Here is a 16442-nt window from a genome sequence, read left to right as displayed (position 1 = left end):
TGACTTTATAGAGATAGGGTTTCTAGTGATCACAAGACCGCTAATCTCCTAATTATGTAATCTCCCAATCTATGCGTTAGATTTGTTTTGAAGCAGTATTCTGGCCCAAGCTTGATTTGGTGAAACGTTGAAATGATCTAAGATGTGAAGACTGGTTCAGGAAGATGCCTTGTCTATTTTTAAACTGAAAATGTGGGGCGAGGGGGAAAGTGTCACCAAGTAGTGTTGTGTTTTTTAATTTGCTTTGGGAATAGTATGATAAATGTGTCATTTTCTAAATCTGGATTATTCATGGCCTATTTTAAATCCCGAGCTGCCTCCTAACAGGCCAGTTCTCAATAGGATCCTGGGTTGACTCCCCTCCTGTCTAGTCCTGGCATGGACAGGAAATGCAACCTTATTTAAAGAGCAGCTTCCATTAATTTTTAAAGTAAGTCAACTGTGAGAATTATCATTTTTTCAAACGAAATATCTGTACTTGAATCCTGTGCATTAACTTGGTTGTGTCTGAGTCAGTGAAATGGATCTGTTAACATGGGGTTTAAGCACCTTATCGTTGACCTGCTGTTTTTACTATAGAAACCAGGAGACCTTTCAACCCCCCTAGATTTTGTTGAAAATGCCTTTTTAAAAAGTGCCTGTCCCAAATGGGTCATACGTGCCTCACCTCCAGATCCTTGAGGTTTCCACGTTCCTGTGGAGCAGGGAAGCCCAGAAGCACGAGCAGCCACGTGGCTGGGGCTCTGCGCTACCCCGGGTCCCGCAGCCTTTCATCCGCTGCCATCAGACTCTGCAGGTGCGCCAGCATCAAAGCGGGAGGTGCTGGGTGCTCCTGATCAGGACAGATCTGAATGCACGTTTCCCTCAGGTGCTGGTTGATGTGCTTGATGGCGAATGAAAGCCAAATAAAGGAACAAGCTCCTGTTGATTACCTTGTTTTCCGTGCTGTTCCCTGGGGTCCTTCCACGTCGAGGGAAGATTTTGTGAAGATGAGGGTATCACCTGAGTAGAAGACACCTACTTCGTCATTCTGGGGCCCACAAACTGTTGGCCACAGGCAAGGGAGAGTCAGTGCCCCTAAAGAGCCTTTTGAAGGAACGTGACCGCCTGGCCACAAACTTTCTCACTGTGCCATCATGTCCTCTCTCTCTGGAGGCGGACGATAGGGCCACTGTCACTCTTTCTTCATTGCTCTGGACAGTCCCCTGCCTCTCAGTTGAGTGGCCAAGATTGGGAACCGGAAGGGACCCTAGTCATAATAACATAGGCTTCCTCCTCTTACAGGTGGGGAAACTGAGACTGGGACTGAGAGAGATTCAGTGACTTGCCCACCATTGGCAGCTTGTCGGTGGCAGAGCCAGGAATAACTCCCAAGAGCCACTCCCGACTACAGCTTGCTGGTGAGGCAATAGGGGTGGGATGGACAGGAGGTAGAGGAGACTTGAACTACGTGGAGTCTCAGTTCAACAAAGAAGAGTCCCCAGGGGAAGAAAGACAGCTTCCACAGCACAGCAGCCAGGGTGCCCGGGCTTATTAAGTTGCGGGGGACTTTGCAGGATCCGTGAGGATTTCACAGTCCCGCTTCTCTGGTACACGGTGCGGGCCAGGGGATTGTCTTAAAAGCTGTGGGATAAGACTGCCCTCTAGTGGGCTTGTGAAGCCATTGGTCCAGCCACGTGCTCGGTCGGCTCTTGGAGGTTCAGTGCTGCCTTCCCACGCTGCATCCGGGTAGTGATTATTCCCTCAACAGGGATTCCTTCCAGTCAAATTGTATTCTTTCTCAAGCACTCTGGCTCGTAGAGACTTTCTTGATCTCTGAACAGTAGCCATTATTTGCGCCTCTTATAGGAGGCTTGGGGTTTTATTTTGATTTTTGTTTGTTTTCCCCCCACATTAGAGGTATCTTACTTCTCTAACAAGATCCAGGAACCGAAAAGCAAGGGTTACGTCTTATGTCTTGTTCTTCCACAGCTTCTACTCTGTTATCCACTTAGCCAGACATAAAGTCAGAAGGTTCATTGGGCTAAAAAAGAATCCTTTCCCTCAAAAAAGAATCCCACCCACCAGGGTCTCCTGGGTGGCTCAGTCAGTTAAGCATCTGACCCTTGGTTTCGGCTCAGGTCATGATCTCACGGTTCATGAGTTTGAGCCCCACACCAGGCTCTGCGCTGACAGCTTGGAACCTGCTTGAGAGTTTTCTCTCCCGCTCTCTTCTCTCTCTGACCCTTCCCAGCCTGCTCTCTCTGTCTCTCTCAAAATAATAATAATAACAACAATAATAATTATAAAAAAAAAGAATTCCACCACTTCACATTTGTTCCTAAAACATTCGCATCTCATCTCTCTCTGATCCTTAGTTCCCCAAGTGGTTGAATCATCTGAATCCCTCAGAAAACTTCCAGAACTCCGTTTCCTGGGCCTTACTCCAGCCCTGCTGAATCAGTCTCTGTGGTTCAAGCCAGGAAATCTGCTTTACAAACTTCCCAAGTGGTTTTTGATGTGCAGCCAGGTTTGGCAGCCAACTGCTCTAAATCCCCATTTACGATTTTTTCTCGGAGCTTTTCCCTCTGACAACATCTCCAGAGGTCTTCAGCTTATGTCAGTTATTAAGCTGACCATTTTGAGATCCCCTTGGAAATATTCCGTGTGCCAGTCTCACGGCAGCCCTGGGTGACGCGGGAACGATGCGGGACCACAAGACAAGGACCAGAGGCATTTACTTTGGTTGCCAGTGGCTCTGTGTTCATAGCAGAAGATCCTGAAACCAATACCTTCATGCTGACGGGGCAGGTTGTTGATTTGTTTTTAATGTTTGGCTGGATAGGGAGACAAAGGTTAACTCAGTACCCGGGTAGTTATTTCCACCTATTCTAACTCTGGTTCTCCTAATGCAGCCGTACAACATAGGTGGCATTGTCCCCTCGTCCCCCCTTGTTTCTTTTACAGATGGGAAAGTTGAGGTTTCGGGAAGCTATTAGCAACTTGCCCAGAGTCACAGAAGTTGGTAACTGTCAGATTCCACGTTCGAACACAGGTCTGATTTCCCAGGCCAGCTCTGGAAAGGTCAGAGGAGCAAGAGTGCCAACCTGTTCTTTTTTCCCCTGCCAGGCCAAGCGGGCAGTGCAGCGGGGAGCCACTGCCGTCATCTTTGATGTATCAGAAAACCCAGAAGCTATTGACCAGGTAAACTCCTCGGGCCACGCAGCATTGCAGCCCCCGCCCCAGAGAGGGCTTCAGTTAGCTCGGCGTGTCACGGGGCCGTCACCCTCATCTCAGGGCTTTGCGCTTGCCCGCTGACACTAGAGACCCATGTCTAGACATCATTCAGACTCCAAGGCAAGGGTATTGAAAGGAGTGAAGAGCCAGGAGGTTGGTGGCTGTGGGGGGCATTTTCACAGACCCTTCTGGGCCTTCAGCCTGCCCACGCCATTCTGAAACGAGCATTGTTCTCAGCCTCGCCCTTCCAGAAGCTCCAAGGCTGTCCCGCTTGAGGACTTTGGGGATTTTCAAATGGTGTCTGCTGTTCTTTCCCTTCAGCCTCACTCTCTCTCCTTCTTAAAGTAAGCACGCCCTTTAACCAGCATTGTCTTTCCGTCCACAGCTAAACCAGGGCTCAGAAGACCCACTCAAGAGGCCGGTGGTGTACGTGAAGGGTGCAGATGCCATCAAGCTGATGAACATCGTCAACAAGCAGAAAGTAGCTCGAGCAAGGATTCAGCACCGCCCGCCTCGAGTGAGCCCGGCACCCTCTCTACTGCTCCCTGTGCCTTTATTCCCTTTGGGCTCTTGTTCCAATCTTCTTTCTTGTCTAACATGCTGACACAGCCTAGGTCCTGCAGTTTCGATTAGGTATAAGTCCGGAGGCCAAGGAGAAATGTCAGCCCTCGCGTTCCTTTACAAAGGATGTGAAAAGACCTTCCGGAAGTAGATGATTTGTGCTAAGATGTTTCTGGTCTCTTCCACCCGGCACTCCCTCTTGGTAGCCTCCTTTCCTTCCTTCTCTTCCCTCCAGCCCCCCTCTGAAAGGCTGAGGAGGATTGAAGGAAGGAATCCCAGCACCCAGCTTCCCTTGTCCCCCTTCCTTCCATTTGACCCAGACTACAGAAAAAGGCCAAACTTCCTTCTTCCCAGAGGATAAATTGCATTGTTGAAAAAACCCCTAACTTACTTTTTTTTTTTTAGTTTGTTTATTTATTTATTTATTTGGTGAGAGAGAAAAAGAGAATGCATGCGTGCATGGGGGAAGGGCAGGGAGAGAGGGAGAGGGAGAGGGAGAGGGAGAATCCCAAACAGGCTCCATGCTCAGTGTGGAACCCGACGCAGGGCTCAGTCTCACGACTTGAGATCATGACCTGAGCCGATGTCAAAAGAGTCAAGCGCTCAACTGACTGAGCCACCCAGGTGCCCCAAAAACCCCTAACTTATATTGGAGTCTGGAACACCTAGCTTTCAAGTGGGATTGAAGTTCACAACTTGTAGGTGGTCGACGAATAGCGTTTAGGCTTCACTTGAGTGTCAAAGGGCCACTGCTGGCCAGTAACCCTTCACTGGTATCTTTTGCCCAAACCTCACACTGAAGATTCTAGCAACCTGGGACAGGTGCCTCATATAGGGTTTGTTTCCTTATCACAAATATTGGAATATTCACATATAGGAGGGTTCTTGTACATGCACAAACTATCTAGATACCCCTGGCATTCAGTTAGTAAAACCCTATTCCTCTTAGCTAAATGCGTGTCCTGGGTGAGGTGGCTTCAAGGCTTGAAGAGGCACTGTGCCCTGAGGAAAAGATAAGAACTCAAGAGTCGAGGGAATTTGCAAAAGAACTGCCTTTGCCGGCTTCTTTTTAAAGGAGAAAAGAGCACTTGGGTAAATGTGACTCATTGTAGTGGAAGCTGATATTTGCGGAAGCAGCATACAATTTTCTGAGTTGTTGTAAACCATTAATTATATGGTTAGTAATCACTGTTCCCTCAAAACATGACACTCACTCCTTTGTCCCATAAATATGATATTCGTGTTTATTTGGCTGGGCCTCTCCTGCCGGTTACAGCGAACTTCGCGCTACTCCACAGGGAGCGAAGCTTTACGATGGGAGTTCTCTCGGCTGTGAGGAGGCCTGGCCGAGACTGCTGCAGGCCTCCCCCTAGCCACACCGTGGGGGACCGCCTGGGCCTGGCGATCACCCCGTGTGTGCAGCTTAGCCCGCACACACCCTGGGTGTCTCCTGCGAACGAGGGGAAATGCACCCGAGTCAGCCCCATCCTTATTCCGACCAGCGCTGACACGGGCCGTGTGCCGATCCCCAGGCCGAAGAGACCCGCGTGACTCATCGTGTCTTGTGTTCTGTTCCAGCAACCCACCGAGTACTTCGACATGGGGATTTTCTTGGCGTTCTTCGTCGTGGTCTCCTTGGTCTGCCTCATCCTCCTTGTCAAAATCAAGCTGAAGCAGCGGCGCAGTCAGGTAATACGTCCGAGCAGCCGGCGAGCACAGATCCCCGCCGCCCTGTCACTCGTGAAAACGAGGGTGGGGGTCTGAGCTGTGCAGCTGGTTCCCAGGGGCCTACGAGCCATAAAGATAGAGAAAAGCAAGAGCAAAGCTTATCACCCTATGTCTTCTCTGTTCCCAAAGGGCCAGAACTATAAAGGCCGAGCCTTGGGAACACTTCCAGCTGGGAGTTGTCTCAAGAAACGTCTAAAGGTTAATACGGAGCCCTGGAGCCTGCTCCTCAGCTGTGATCTGGGGACCAGCAGTGTCCGCATCACCGGGGAACTTGGTAGAAATGCAGACTCTCAGGCCACACCCCAGACCTGCTGAATCTGGATCTGCATCTTCCAAGCTCTCTCTAGACGATTCTCGATAAACAAAGTAGCCATCTTTGTGCCCCAGCTAGCACATCACTGTGCTCATAGGAAGGCAGGATTCAGGGGCAAAATTTGATGGAGAGGGTAAACGAGAATCTAGACTGTCCCACATGTACCGTGACATCTCAGGAGAGAGACGGTGGACATTGGCAGGCAATCTGTCAAGAGGATCACCGACTTCTCACAAAGTTGGGTGGCTAGAAGTGGGTGGGTTTGGCGACCACCCACGTGCATTGTCTCATTTGCCCTCAGAACTTTCTTCAGTGTAAAGAGGAGGAACCCTGGGTATAGAGCAGGTCAATAACTCAGGGTCTTGCAGAGTTGGCCAACCAATTGAAGCATATACCTCTGCTGATACTGCCACTTGGGTGAAGCCTGCGTTCAAGTCGTTGACCCTCAGGGGTCTGGAAAATCTGTGCCGCAGCAGTCTGAATTTTTAGTGCTTTCTCAAAAGCCTGTGCTGATCTGGTCTAATAAAGGACTAGCGTTATACCCGTCCCCATGTGTTAGATGCCATGGCCCTCGGGGCGACTACCACCGTAAATCCGTCCCGAACCCTAACACAGACCACATTCTGCTGCACAGAATTCCATGAACAGGCTGGCCGTACAGGCTCTGGAGAAGATGGAAACCAGAAAGTTCAACTCCAAGAGCAAGGGGCGCCGGGAGGGCAGCTGCGGGGCCCTGGACACGCTCAGCAGCAGCTCCACGTCCGACTGCGCCATCTGCCTGGAGAAGTACATTGACGGAGAGGTAATGGCAGAGGCAGGGCCCGTCCTGGGTGGGGATGGGGTGGACAGGTCAGTAGAGGTGCACGGGACCTGGAAGGACAGAGCCCCGTGTCCTTTTCCCACAGCCTTGTAGGGGCAGAAGGGTTTAAACGCCTAGGTCTCGAGGAGGTGGCCCGAGACAGTCTAACCGCTCTTCACCCCTGGAGGAGGGTGGTCACAACGCAGACACTCTCTTGCTAGAGGGCCCAGCTTCCACCCACATGATTTCAGAAGTTGATCGGAAATATATGCGAGGCCAGACGATGTCTGGTGTTAAGAACATTTACACGTATTGACATAATTTTATTTTTTAATTTTTTTCCTATTATTATTATTATTTTTTTGAGAGAGAGTGAGCGCACAAGAGCAGAGAAGAGGCAGAGAGAGAGAGGGAGAGAGAGAATCCCAAGCGGGCTCTGCACTGCCAGCATGGAGCCCCACACGAGGCTCCATCTCAAACTGCGAGATCGTGACCTGAGCTGAAATCAAGAGTCAGACAGTTAACCGCCTGAGCCCCCCAGGCGCCCCCTACATGTACTGACTTAATTTTAGAATTGCTCTTCTGGAAACTGAGGCATGACTTAAAGCAAACCTCTCCTGCAAAGCCCCGTGGAACACTGGGTGTTTTTACTCAGGAGACAAGAGATGTGATGGCTACCTTTTTTCTTCTAGCTTTTTATCCTGAAAATGTCAGACTTTCAGGAAAGCTGCAGGAGTCCTTCAGTGAATGGTGCATCATTCACCTCGAATAACCCTTTGTTAACACTGTGCCGTGTTCGCCTAATCTCTCTCCAGACAGAGACACACAAACACACACATTTGGGGGATGGGGAAGCAAACCACTTCAGAATCGGTTGCAGACATTTGATGCCCCTTTAATGAAAGCGTTCTGCTCCCAGATAGGCTATTGGATGAAAAAAAGCAGTTTTCACAGAGGCCTTGAGATTAAGAGGGCCTTGAATGGTCTTTAGGTGCAGACTGCCTGCGTTCTAATCCTGACCCAGGGCAGGTTCTAGCTTTGTGATCTCAAACAAGTGACTTCATTCTCTGTACTGTGCTCGAGACATGAGCCTGAGACGGACATGCCGTCAAGGTGATCACAAAGGTTACGTGAGAAAATGCAGGTAGAACTCTTGCCAAGGTCAGGTACAACATTAGGTATTAGCTTGAATATTATTGTGTTGAGCCAGTCAGGGAATGGAAAAACAAAGTCACATTAGCAAATTTGGAGGGTGCTTTGGCTCAGGAATTCCAGAGGTGGTTCTGCCTCAGAAAACCTCATCACCTCCTCTCCACATAGGCTGCTTTGTTAGAAACCATGTACCCTCGGGTGAGTATCCAGGGTCCAGCAAAGGAGAGGACAGGAGAGCATTGCCCTTGGTGGCTCCTCCTGTCAATTACAAGTCCTGGGCATCTTCTTTTCTACTCATACCCAGTTGGAACACCCGGAGGGAGCCACCATCCCAGAGATGCAAAGGTCTTGGTGGGGGGTGGGGGGGAAGTGGGTAACCTAGCCCACTCTCCAGACCCCAGGCTGCAGAAGCTCTTGGCTTTGGTCTCCCCTTTTGGGCAGCATGAACATGAGTGCCTTCCTCGGGCAACGAGAAAGTTGCCTGCTTCTGTGCGCTTCCTTCCTTAACAGTGAGGACCGTGGTTGGGGCTTCTCCCTAGAACACAGACATGGGTGCTGACTCCAGGGAAATGAGTCTACCTGTAGCTAGAGATGGGGGGATGGGTGAGGAAGAAGCCTCTGGCACTGGCACAGTGAACAGGGCTCCCTGGCCCATGCTGGACTTCTCAGGAAGAAGCATTTAGCCCTCCGCCTGTGCCCTGCCTTCAGGCCGTGTGTCCTCTCTCCCTCCCCAGGAGCTGCGGGTTATCCCCTGTACTCACCGCTTTCACCGGAAGTGCGTGGACCCGTGGCTGCTGCAGCACCACACCTGCCCCCACTGTCGGCATAACATCATAGGTAATTGTCACCTGCCTCCACTGTTGCTGAAGAGTCACTGTCCCTACCAAGTGCCTAGCAAGAGTGTGACACATGCTGCAGACTGGTGAGCGAGCACTGCCTTCTGGACCTGGAAGTGTGGGGACCTTGGGTTTCAGAGTTCACCAGCCCTCCAAACCCTTAGGAGAGCCTGCCATGAAGAATTGCCCCGAGTTCCCGTTTTGGTCTCTTCACCTGAACCAGCCTCCTGACCTTGAGCAAGGCATCTGGCCTCTCCAGGCCTTAGGCCCACAATGTCTTTCCCAGAAATGACAGTGATGATGCTCCCATGGCCAGAACTGGGGGGTTGTTCCCGGGCCACAGGAGATGAATGTGAGATGGCAGGGTCACAGTGTTGCTCCTGCATCACTGTGGTATCGGATGAGGGGCACGGAATGCCGGGTGGACTCCAGGGAGCTGTTTCTCCAAGAGAGAAAGTGCCTTTCATCTTGGTACCTTTGCTGCTGTCTGCAAACCCCCATGGTGTCTTTGTTAGGCAGGACCGAGGGGAGGCGGGAGGTAGGCCCTTACCGGCGAGACCACCCTTCAAACAGAGAAGTGGGCTGGCCCCAGCCAGCGTGGCTGGGTTTGCTGATGGCCCAGAAGGGGGCATTGGCATGAGAGGGGGCGCATTGGCACATGACCGGGCCTCCTGCTTCAGCCTCTGCCCTTGTTTACCCCTCTGGCCCCATGTGCTCACCCCTGCTGACCTTGTTTCCTCACCTCTCCCCAGAACAAAAGGGAAACCCGAGCACTGTGTGTGTGGAGACCAGCAACCTTGCGCGCAGCCGGCAGCAGAGGGTGATCCTGCCGGTGCACTACCCCGGCCGCGTGCACAGGACCAATGCTATCCCGGCCTACCCTACCAGGACAAGCATGGACTCCCACGGGAACCCCGTCACGCTGCTGACTGTGGACCGGCACGGGGAGCAGAGCCTCTATTCCCCACAGACCCCCACCTACATCCGCGGCTACCCGCCCCTGCACCTGGACCACACCCTGGCCCCTCACCGCTGCGGCCTGGAGCACCAGGCCTACTCACCAGCTCACCCCTTCCGCAGGCCCAAGTTCAGCGGCCGCAGCTTCTCCAAGGCAGCTTGCTTCTCCCAGTATGAGACCATGTACCAACACTACTACTTCCAGGGCCTCAGCTACCCAGAGCAGGAGGGCCAGGCTCCCCCGGGCCTCTCTCCCAGGGGCCCGACCCGTGCCTTCCCCCCGAGTGGCGGTGGCGGCGGTGGCGGCGGCCTGCTGTTCCCCACCGTGGTGCACATGGCCCCGCCCTCCCACCTGGAGAGCGGCAGCACGTCCAGCTTCAGCTGCTACCACGGCCACCGCTCGGTGTGCAGCGGCTACCTGGCCGACTGCCCGGGCAGCGACAGCAGCAGCAGCAGCAGCAGCTCCGGCCAATGCCACTGCTCCTCCAGCGACTCCGTGGTGGACTGCACCGAGGTCAGCAACCAGGGCGTGTACGGGAGCTGCTCGACCTTCCGCAGCTCCCTCAGCAGCGACTATGACCCCTTCATCTACCGCAGCCGGAGCCCCTGTCGCACCGGCGACGTGGGGGGTTCCGGTGGCTCAGGCCGGGGGCCTGTCGTGTGCCTTGAGGGCTCCCCGCCTCCAGAGGAGCTCCCGGCAGCCCACGGTCAAGGTGCGGGGCGGGGAGAGCCTTGGCCCGGCCCTGCCTCTCCCTCGGGGGACCAGCTGTCCACCTGTAGCCTGGAGATGAACTACAGCAGCAACTCCTCCCTGGAGCACAGGGGGCCCGCCAGCTCTACCTCAGAAGTGGGGCTCGAGCCTTCTCCCGGGGCTGCCCCGGATCTCAGGAGGACCTGGAAGGGGGGCCGCGAGGGGCTGTCGTGTGCCTGCTGCTGCGAGCCCCAGCCCGCCACGCTGGAGCCCAGTGCAGGAGTGGCCGGGGGCAGCACGCTGTTCCTGGGTCTCCCGCCCTGTGAGGCCTGTGGCCCCACGGGTGGGGAGTCACAGCCGGGAAGCTCCCAGGGCCTGTACGGTCTTCACCCAGACCATTTGGCCAGGACAGATGGGGTGAAATATGAGGGCCTGCCCTGCTGCTTCTATGAAGAGAAGCAGGTGGCCCATGGTGGCGGAGGGGGCAGCGGCTGCTACACTGAGGACTGCTCCGTGAGCGTGCAGTACACGCTCGCCCAGGAGGCCCCGCCCAGCTGCCACCCAGGGGCCCGGGACCTGAGCCAGCGCATCCCCATCATTCCGGAGGATGTGGACTGTGACTTAGGCCTGACCTCAGACTGCCAAGGGACCCGTGGCCTCAGCCCCTGGGGTGGGACCCTGGGCCCGGATGCCCTGCGGCCCCACAGAAGCCTGGGAGCAGCCCAGGAAGAAGAGCCGGTTCTCTGCTGCCAGGCCAGGGCACCGCTCTCGCCCGGCTGCCCTCTGGAGGGTGCAGAGGCCACCAGGGCCAGCTTCCCCGGTACCCCCCAGGACACTCAGGAGTCCAGCGCCACAGCCACTGAGGCTGCAGGTGAGAATAGGAGAGGACAGGAGGCCAGAGTCGGGGTCCTCTTTCTCCAGGTTGTTTTCTAAGCGACTTCCTTCGTGCCCTTGACTTTAAAAACACCATCTGCACCTGATGACTTCCAGGTGTTATTTCCACCCCAACCCTTGCTCTGCGTTCCAGACCCATTAGGCCTTCTTCCCTAACCCTCACAAGCATCCCACCCTGTCATGTCCACTGCAGCGCTCCCAAATGCCTCCCTCTGCATGCCCTGCCCCACTTCTCCCCTGCTCCCCACCCAGTGCTCAGGCTGAAAGCCTGGCACTGTCCCTGAGCCCACCCCACCGTCCACACTCCAGTGTCCTGGGCTTCTTAGCCTGTCTGCAAGGACCACGTGGGCTTGTGTTTTGCCTCTGTCCAGAAAATCAAATTCCCAGAAAAATGCAGAATCCAAGTCCAGAATTTTCATTCAACTCAGCAGATCTCATCAAATTGCTCTAGAGTACCCAAACGTCTTGTGTCCCTAATAAACAGTCTGGCACCTTTGAGTAATACTGCAACACAACAGGACAGGTTCCACTTCCAAAGTGTATCCCTAATCTCTTCTGCAGCCCACACCTGCCATCTCAGGCAGGCCCGTTTCCTCTCCCCACGGTCAAGGCAGTGGCCTCCTGACTGGTCTCCTGCTGGTCTTGCCTTCTGTTCTGCATGGGAACCACAGTGGTCTTTTTTAAAATATATGTCTTTACACCGGAAAACCCTTCAGTACCTCGCCACTACCTTTAAATTAAAAAAATGTGAACTCCTCACCCCATTCTGTCTGATCTGCCCCCTGCCCACCCCTCTGACCACCTCCTGCTTCACTCACCACCTGGCTACTCAAGCCTTCTGTGGCCTCTGTCTATTGCCCCAGCCAGCCAAGTTCATCCCAGCCTCCAAACTTGTCTGCTGCTTCTCCAGATCTCAGCTGGAATCACATCCTCAGCCTCCTCCAAGGTCACTCTCACACCCTCTGCTCACTTCCCAGGCCATCACAGTCTGAGGTTACTTGGTTCTGAGGTCTGTAAGCTTCCAGGAGGGGGGTCTTCTCCACTCTTCCCGGTGCCTGCAACAGTGCCGAATGTGGTGTTTTCATGCTACCTAACGACTTCCAGAAGTCTCTGCACCTCCAGATGAGGGAGACTGACTGTCTAGGAGGCACCTGTGCCCCCAACAGCATGAGGAGCTCTCAGCAAAGGAGCTCTGTTTCGGCCCTTTGCTGTATAACACGGCCTGTCTGGTGTTGGGAGCTGTCCCTTCCTGAGAACCTGTCACACGCTGGCACGGGCACCCAAGTCCCTTGCCTGGTCCCTGTGTGTTGTGCCCAGGGCCTCCAGTGCCTGTTCTGTCCTCTGATGATTTTTCTCTCTCTCTCCCAGGACAGAGATCTCGCCCAGCAGACGGTGGCACGGGAGCCTGAGCTCAGAAGGAATTCTGGAAATGGGGACTATATGGAGACTCCAAGCTCTGACTTCCTTCAGGAAAGAAAAAAAAAGAAAAAAAAAAGATTTTTTTTAGCTTTGACAAACACACAAAAGTGGTAATAAAGAGAGCCCTCCTTCTCAACCCAAAATGTGAGCCACCTGTGGCAAACCGCCCCCATCCCCACCCCCCATTAACAAACCAACAGACAAAATTCTCTGAGTCTTTTGCCTCTTTTGATAACATGGTATTCTGTTTTGTAAAGTGTGTGTGCTTGGGGTTCTGAGGTGTGTGGGATTGAGTTCTCTGCTTTGTTTTTTTTTTAAGATATTATATGTAAATGTAAAGTTATTTAAATATATATTTTAAAGAACCCTAACCACCAACTTTTGCTGAAAAAAAAAAAAAAATCACTGCTGCATTAATTGAACCACATCATGTGTAGATACTGTTGTCTCCCCGGAGGGGGCTCAGGCCTTTGAAAAGCTCAGGGCTACACCTGCCTTAGAAAATGAACCAGAAACTTGAAGTAAAGCTAGTTGATATGGGTACAGACTCTGAGGAACAATGCAATGCTGCCTCTTTCTTTCTTGTGGCAAATCCCAACGTGCAAAGTTTCGGGCCTTCTCAGAAGCCATGCCTCTCCAGCCCACACCTTTAGGCAGCTGATGGAAACAGCTAGGAACAGGGCGGAAGGTCTGCAGCACTGAGGAGCTGGGACAAGCCATTGCTACACAAAGCCCCAGGGTGACAGGGACAATTCAGCCCAGTGTCCTCTAAGTCTGTCCCTTTGGGTCAGCGTCTTAGGTAAAAGGACAGAGTTCACAGTCCTGAACTTGGGCTTCCTGCTACTGGCTGCAGAAATGGTTCGAAGGGGTGTGTGGGGACAAACACCCGGGAGGAATGTAGTTTTGCGGCCTTGGTGTCTAGGGAGCAGAGAGTGTCCCGGAGAAGGGACGGAGGGCGCTGGAGCGTGCCTGCGGGGGGTGCACAGCCAGCATCCTTGGGCTGCCTTCCTGGGGATCCCACGGGGTCAGCACCGAGCTCCGTTTGAATGATACGTTTCCCATCCCATTTCCCTCTGGAAGCTCGCTTCAGGGTCTTTCAGCCCATTGCCTCACGGCTGAAATTGCTCATCTCACCTGCAAATGTCTACTATCCTTTCTACCTAATGCACTATTATGTATTGATTCTCCAGGAGACAGAGAAAGAGACTATCAGATAGTTTAGACCCAAAGGGTAGGCCTTTGTATCTTTTTCCAGCCTTTTGCTGTTCTTGTTTTTAAGAGGAAGGGAGAGTTTTAAAACCCAAACCATTTTTTTTTTTCTTTAAGATGTTTCCACTTTTAAAAGGGAGAATCTATTTAAAGCTATTTCAGATCAGGGATTGTCATCCTTTTTGTCCAATCAATGTACTTCCTGTTCTTAAGAAAGTTTTTTTTAGAAGAAACTAATCACATTAGCCCTTGTGTTCACTAACTCCTCTGGTCACTTTGATTCATTTGTCATCTGAAATGCTCATTTGCGGAATAGGAACCTCACAGCCTAGCCCCCCCCCCCCCCCCCCCGCTGCCCTCCTAGTGGGGAAATAGAGACCACCCTGGGTTGCCATCATCGGTAATGTAAGACTCAGGGGAAGTCAGCCCAAAGTCCAGATGAGAATGTTTTGACTGAGAGTCTCACTGTATCCCAAGCCTTTTTGCTTTTCTTTTTTTTTTTTTTTTTTTTTTTTTTTTTAACCCAGCCTGTGATTAGGACATTTACCTACTTGTAGCCAGATTTTGACAGAAATTCCAACATCAACTGATGGAGCCATTTGCCATTTAGGAACTCACCATGGTGAGATGTGTCCTCCAGTCCCTGAGGTACAGTCCCTTGGGGGCTGCTCCCCCCCACCCCGGGCTGATGCCCAGCACACCTGTTGGCGAGGGTGTGGGAAGCGCCTAAGCTGTTGACATGTGATCCCGGCCGCCTTTATTTCTCCGGCCAGGAGTAGCAGCTGCTGGGGACAACAGCTTGCATTACGTGGTTTTAGGGGAAGGATGGGGGGCATGGCTTCTAACATGGGTTGCAAAAACCAGCTTCTCATTGTTGAGATTTTCTTGTTGTTGTTTGTGGTTTTGTTTTTTGTTTTGTTTTTAATGCCTTTGAGTGCATACTCTTTGAAACCGTAGCCCCAAAGTGGCTTTCTTTAGCCCTGCTTGGAAAACTACTCCTCAACAGCCTTAAGCAATAAATAGATGAGTAGATAATGTGGCTTCAACGGGGCTTATTAACATAAATGTGTCTGATTTTCATTTGAAAGAGCAATAATAATTACAGATGGCAAAAAGAAACATTTAATTGCTATAGTTTACAGGGTGGTAGAAACAGGAAAATGAAATGTTAAAACTTTAAGTATCAGCCATTGTCTTAAATTTGTGTTGGCCCACCAGACAAGGAGGTCACCAGAATGTAGTGGTAACCCAAGTATATTGCCTAGGCATTCAAATGGAAAGGAATGTCTTCTTCGAAGTTATAAGACTCCAATAATAATGACAAGTACCTTTGTCGGTGGCCTCTCAGTGGTGTGCTGGGGTCATATAGCCTTGGAAACTGGGAGCATCACATTTTCCATTGAGAACCGCCCCCCTCCCCCCCCAAGCCGAAGTCCCCTGGCCCAGCCCTGGGTATGGGACAGACAGACATGTAAACTGAAGAGTGTTGGAACCAGTTAAAAATGGTCTTCTGATCAACAAGGTACCTCTTTGTGATAGGACACAGCCTCAATATGCTGGCTCTGACTCAGTCTCTCCCGCCTCTGTTGAACCCAAGCCATTTTATAAAGCCCAATCTGCTGTCCCACCGCTCAGACCCTCCTCCCTTACGTGCTGCTAGTTTCTACTCAAAGCTCATGCATGACTAATGCTTTTTAAATGAGGTCTAAAAAATAATTACTAATCAAGAGTATTATTTTTTAAACAGACCTTTTTCTATTCTTTATATAAACTCTATTGTGTTGGTCTAACAAGACACTATTTTTAAAAAAAAAATTTTTTTACCTTCTCCCATAGCACTTAAAAGATATTTTGTAAAGACTTTGCTGTAAAGATTTTGTAATAAAATGGTCTAAGGGCTCCTTCTCCAACATTACCATTTTTTAAAATGTTTTAAAGGCTAGAAAACAACTTATGTATATTCTGTATATGTATAGCAGCACATTTCATTTATGGAAATATGTTCTCAGAATATTTATTTACTAATATATTTATCTTAAGCCATGTCTTATGTGGAGAGTGTGACATTGTTGGCATAATCATTGAAAATGACTAACATGAGGCCCTGTAAATACATGATAATTGCACACAGATTTTACATATTTGCCGACCAAAAATGATTTAAAACAAGTTGTAGTCTTCTATGGTTTTGTAACAAATTGTACAAATGACTGTAAAAAAAAAAATACAATTTTATCAAGTACGTGTTACATGTTGTCATTGCTCTATTGGGTAAAGGCCTACAGATTCCACCAAGAAGAAGTTTACATGAAGCAGGGCCTTTAACTTCAACTTGTTCACGTGAGCACCTGTGTGATTTCCTGTCCTGTTACCATAGAGTTCAGGTTGTTGGGCACAGGGGTGATGGTGTCATGAGAGAGCATCTGATAGAGAGGGTGTGGGATTATGTCCTTGAGGTAATGGTAGTTTTTCTGCTCAACGCTATGTGGAGGGGTGAGGGGAACAGTAGTCCCCTTTTTAAAATAAGGAACATGGGCTGGATATAAACTGTTGACTTCCTCTGCCTGGCCTTTTCTTACCTGGAAGACCGAGAGACGAGAGACCCCTCAAACCCCTATTAAGGAAAGGGGGCTTGTAGGGAAGAGATGGCAAGCATTTAGCCGTCGA

At 51.3% G+C, this 16442-nt stretch overlaps 1 protein-coding gene across 3 annotated transcripts in view; it reads left to right on the top strand.

The window, feature by feature from the left end:
* ZNRF3 (zinc and ring finger 3) overlaps window positions 1-16024 on the top strand; it is a 156396-nt gene extending 140372 nt beyond the window's left edge. For all 3 annotated transcript variants that reach the window (XM_019426552.2, XM_019426554.2, XM_019426553.2), the window contains 7 exons: window positions 3109-3183; window positions 3602-3733; window positions 5356-5466; window positions 6453-6620; window positions 8504-8606; window positions 9358-11124; window positions 12516-16024. In XM_019426552.2, the coding sequence (XP_019282097.2) occupies window positions 3109-3183; window positions 3602-3733; window positions 5356-5466; window positions 6453-6620; window positions 8504-8606; window positions 9358-11124; window positions 12516-12556 (2397 nt within the window). In that variant the 3' untranslated portion in view covers window positions 12557-16024. The remainder of the gene's footprint in view (window positions 1-3108; window positions 3184-3601; window positions 3734-5355; window positions 5467-6452; window positions 6621-8503; window positions 8607-9357; window positions 11125-12515) is intronic.
* The last annotated feature ends 418 nt before the right edge of the window (window positions 16025-16442 follow it).

This window comes from Panthera pardus, unplaced genomic scaffold, assembly GCF_024362965.1.
Source record: "Panthera pardus isolate Hobbes unplaced genomic scaffold, ASM2436296v1 HiC_scaffold_15, whole genome shotgun sequence".
Classification (NCBI taxonomy): Eukaryota; Metazoa; Chordata; class Mammalia; order Carnivora; family Felidae; genus Panthera; species Panthera pardus.
The sequence above is the reverse complement of the archived record's forward strand: the minus strand, read 5'-3'. Positions and strand labels throughout refer to the sequence as shown.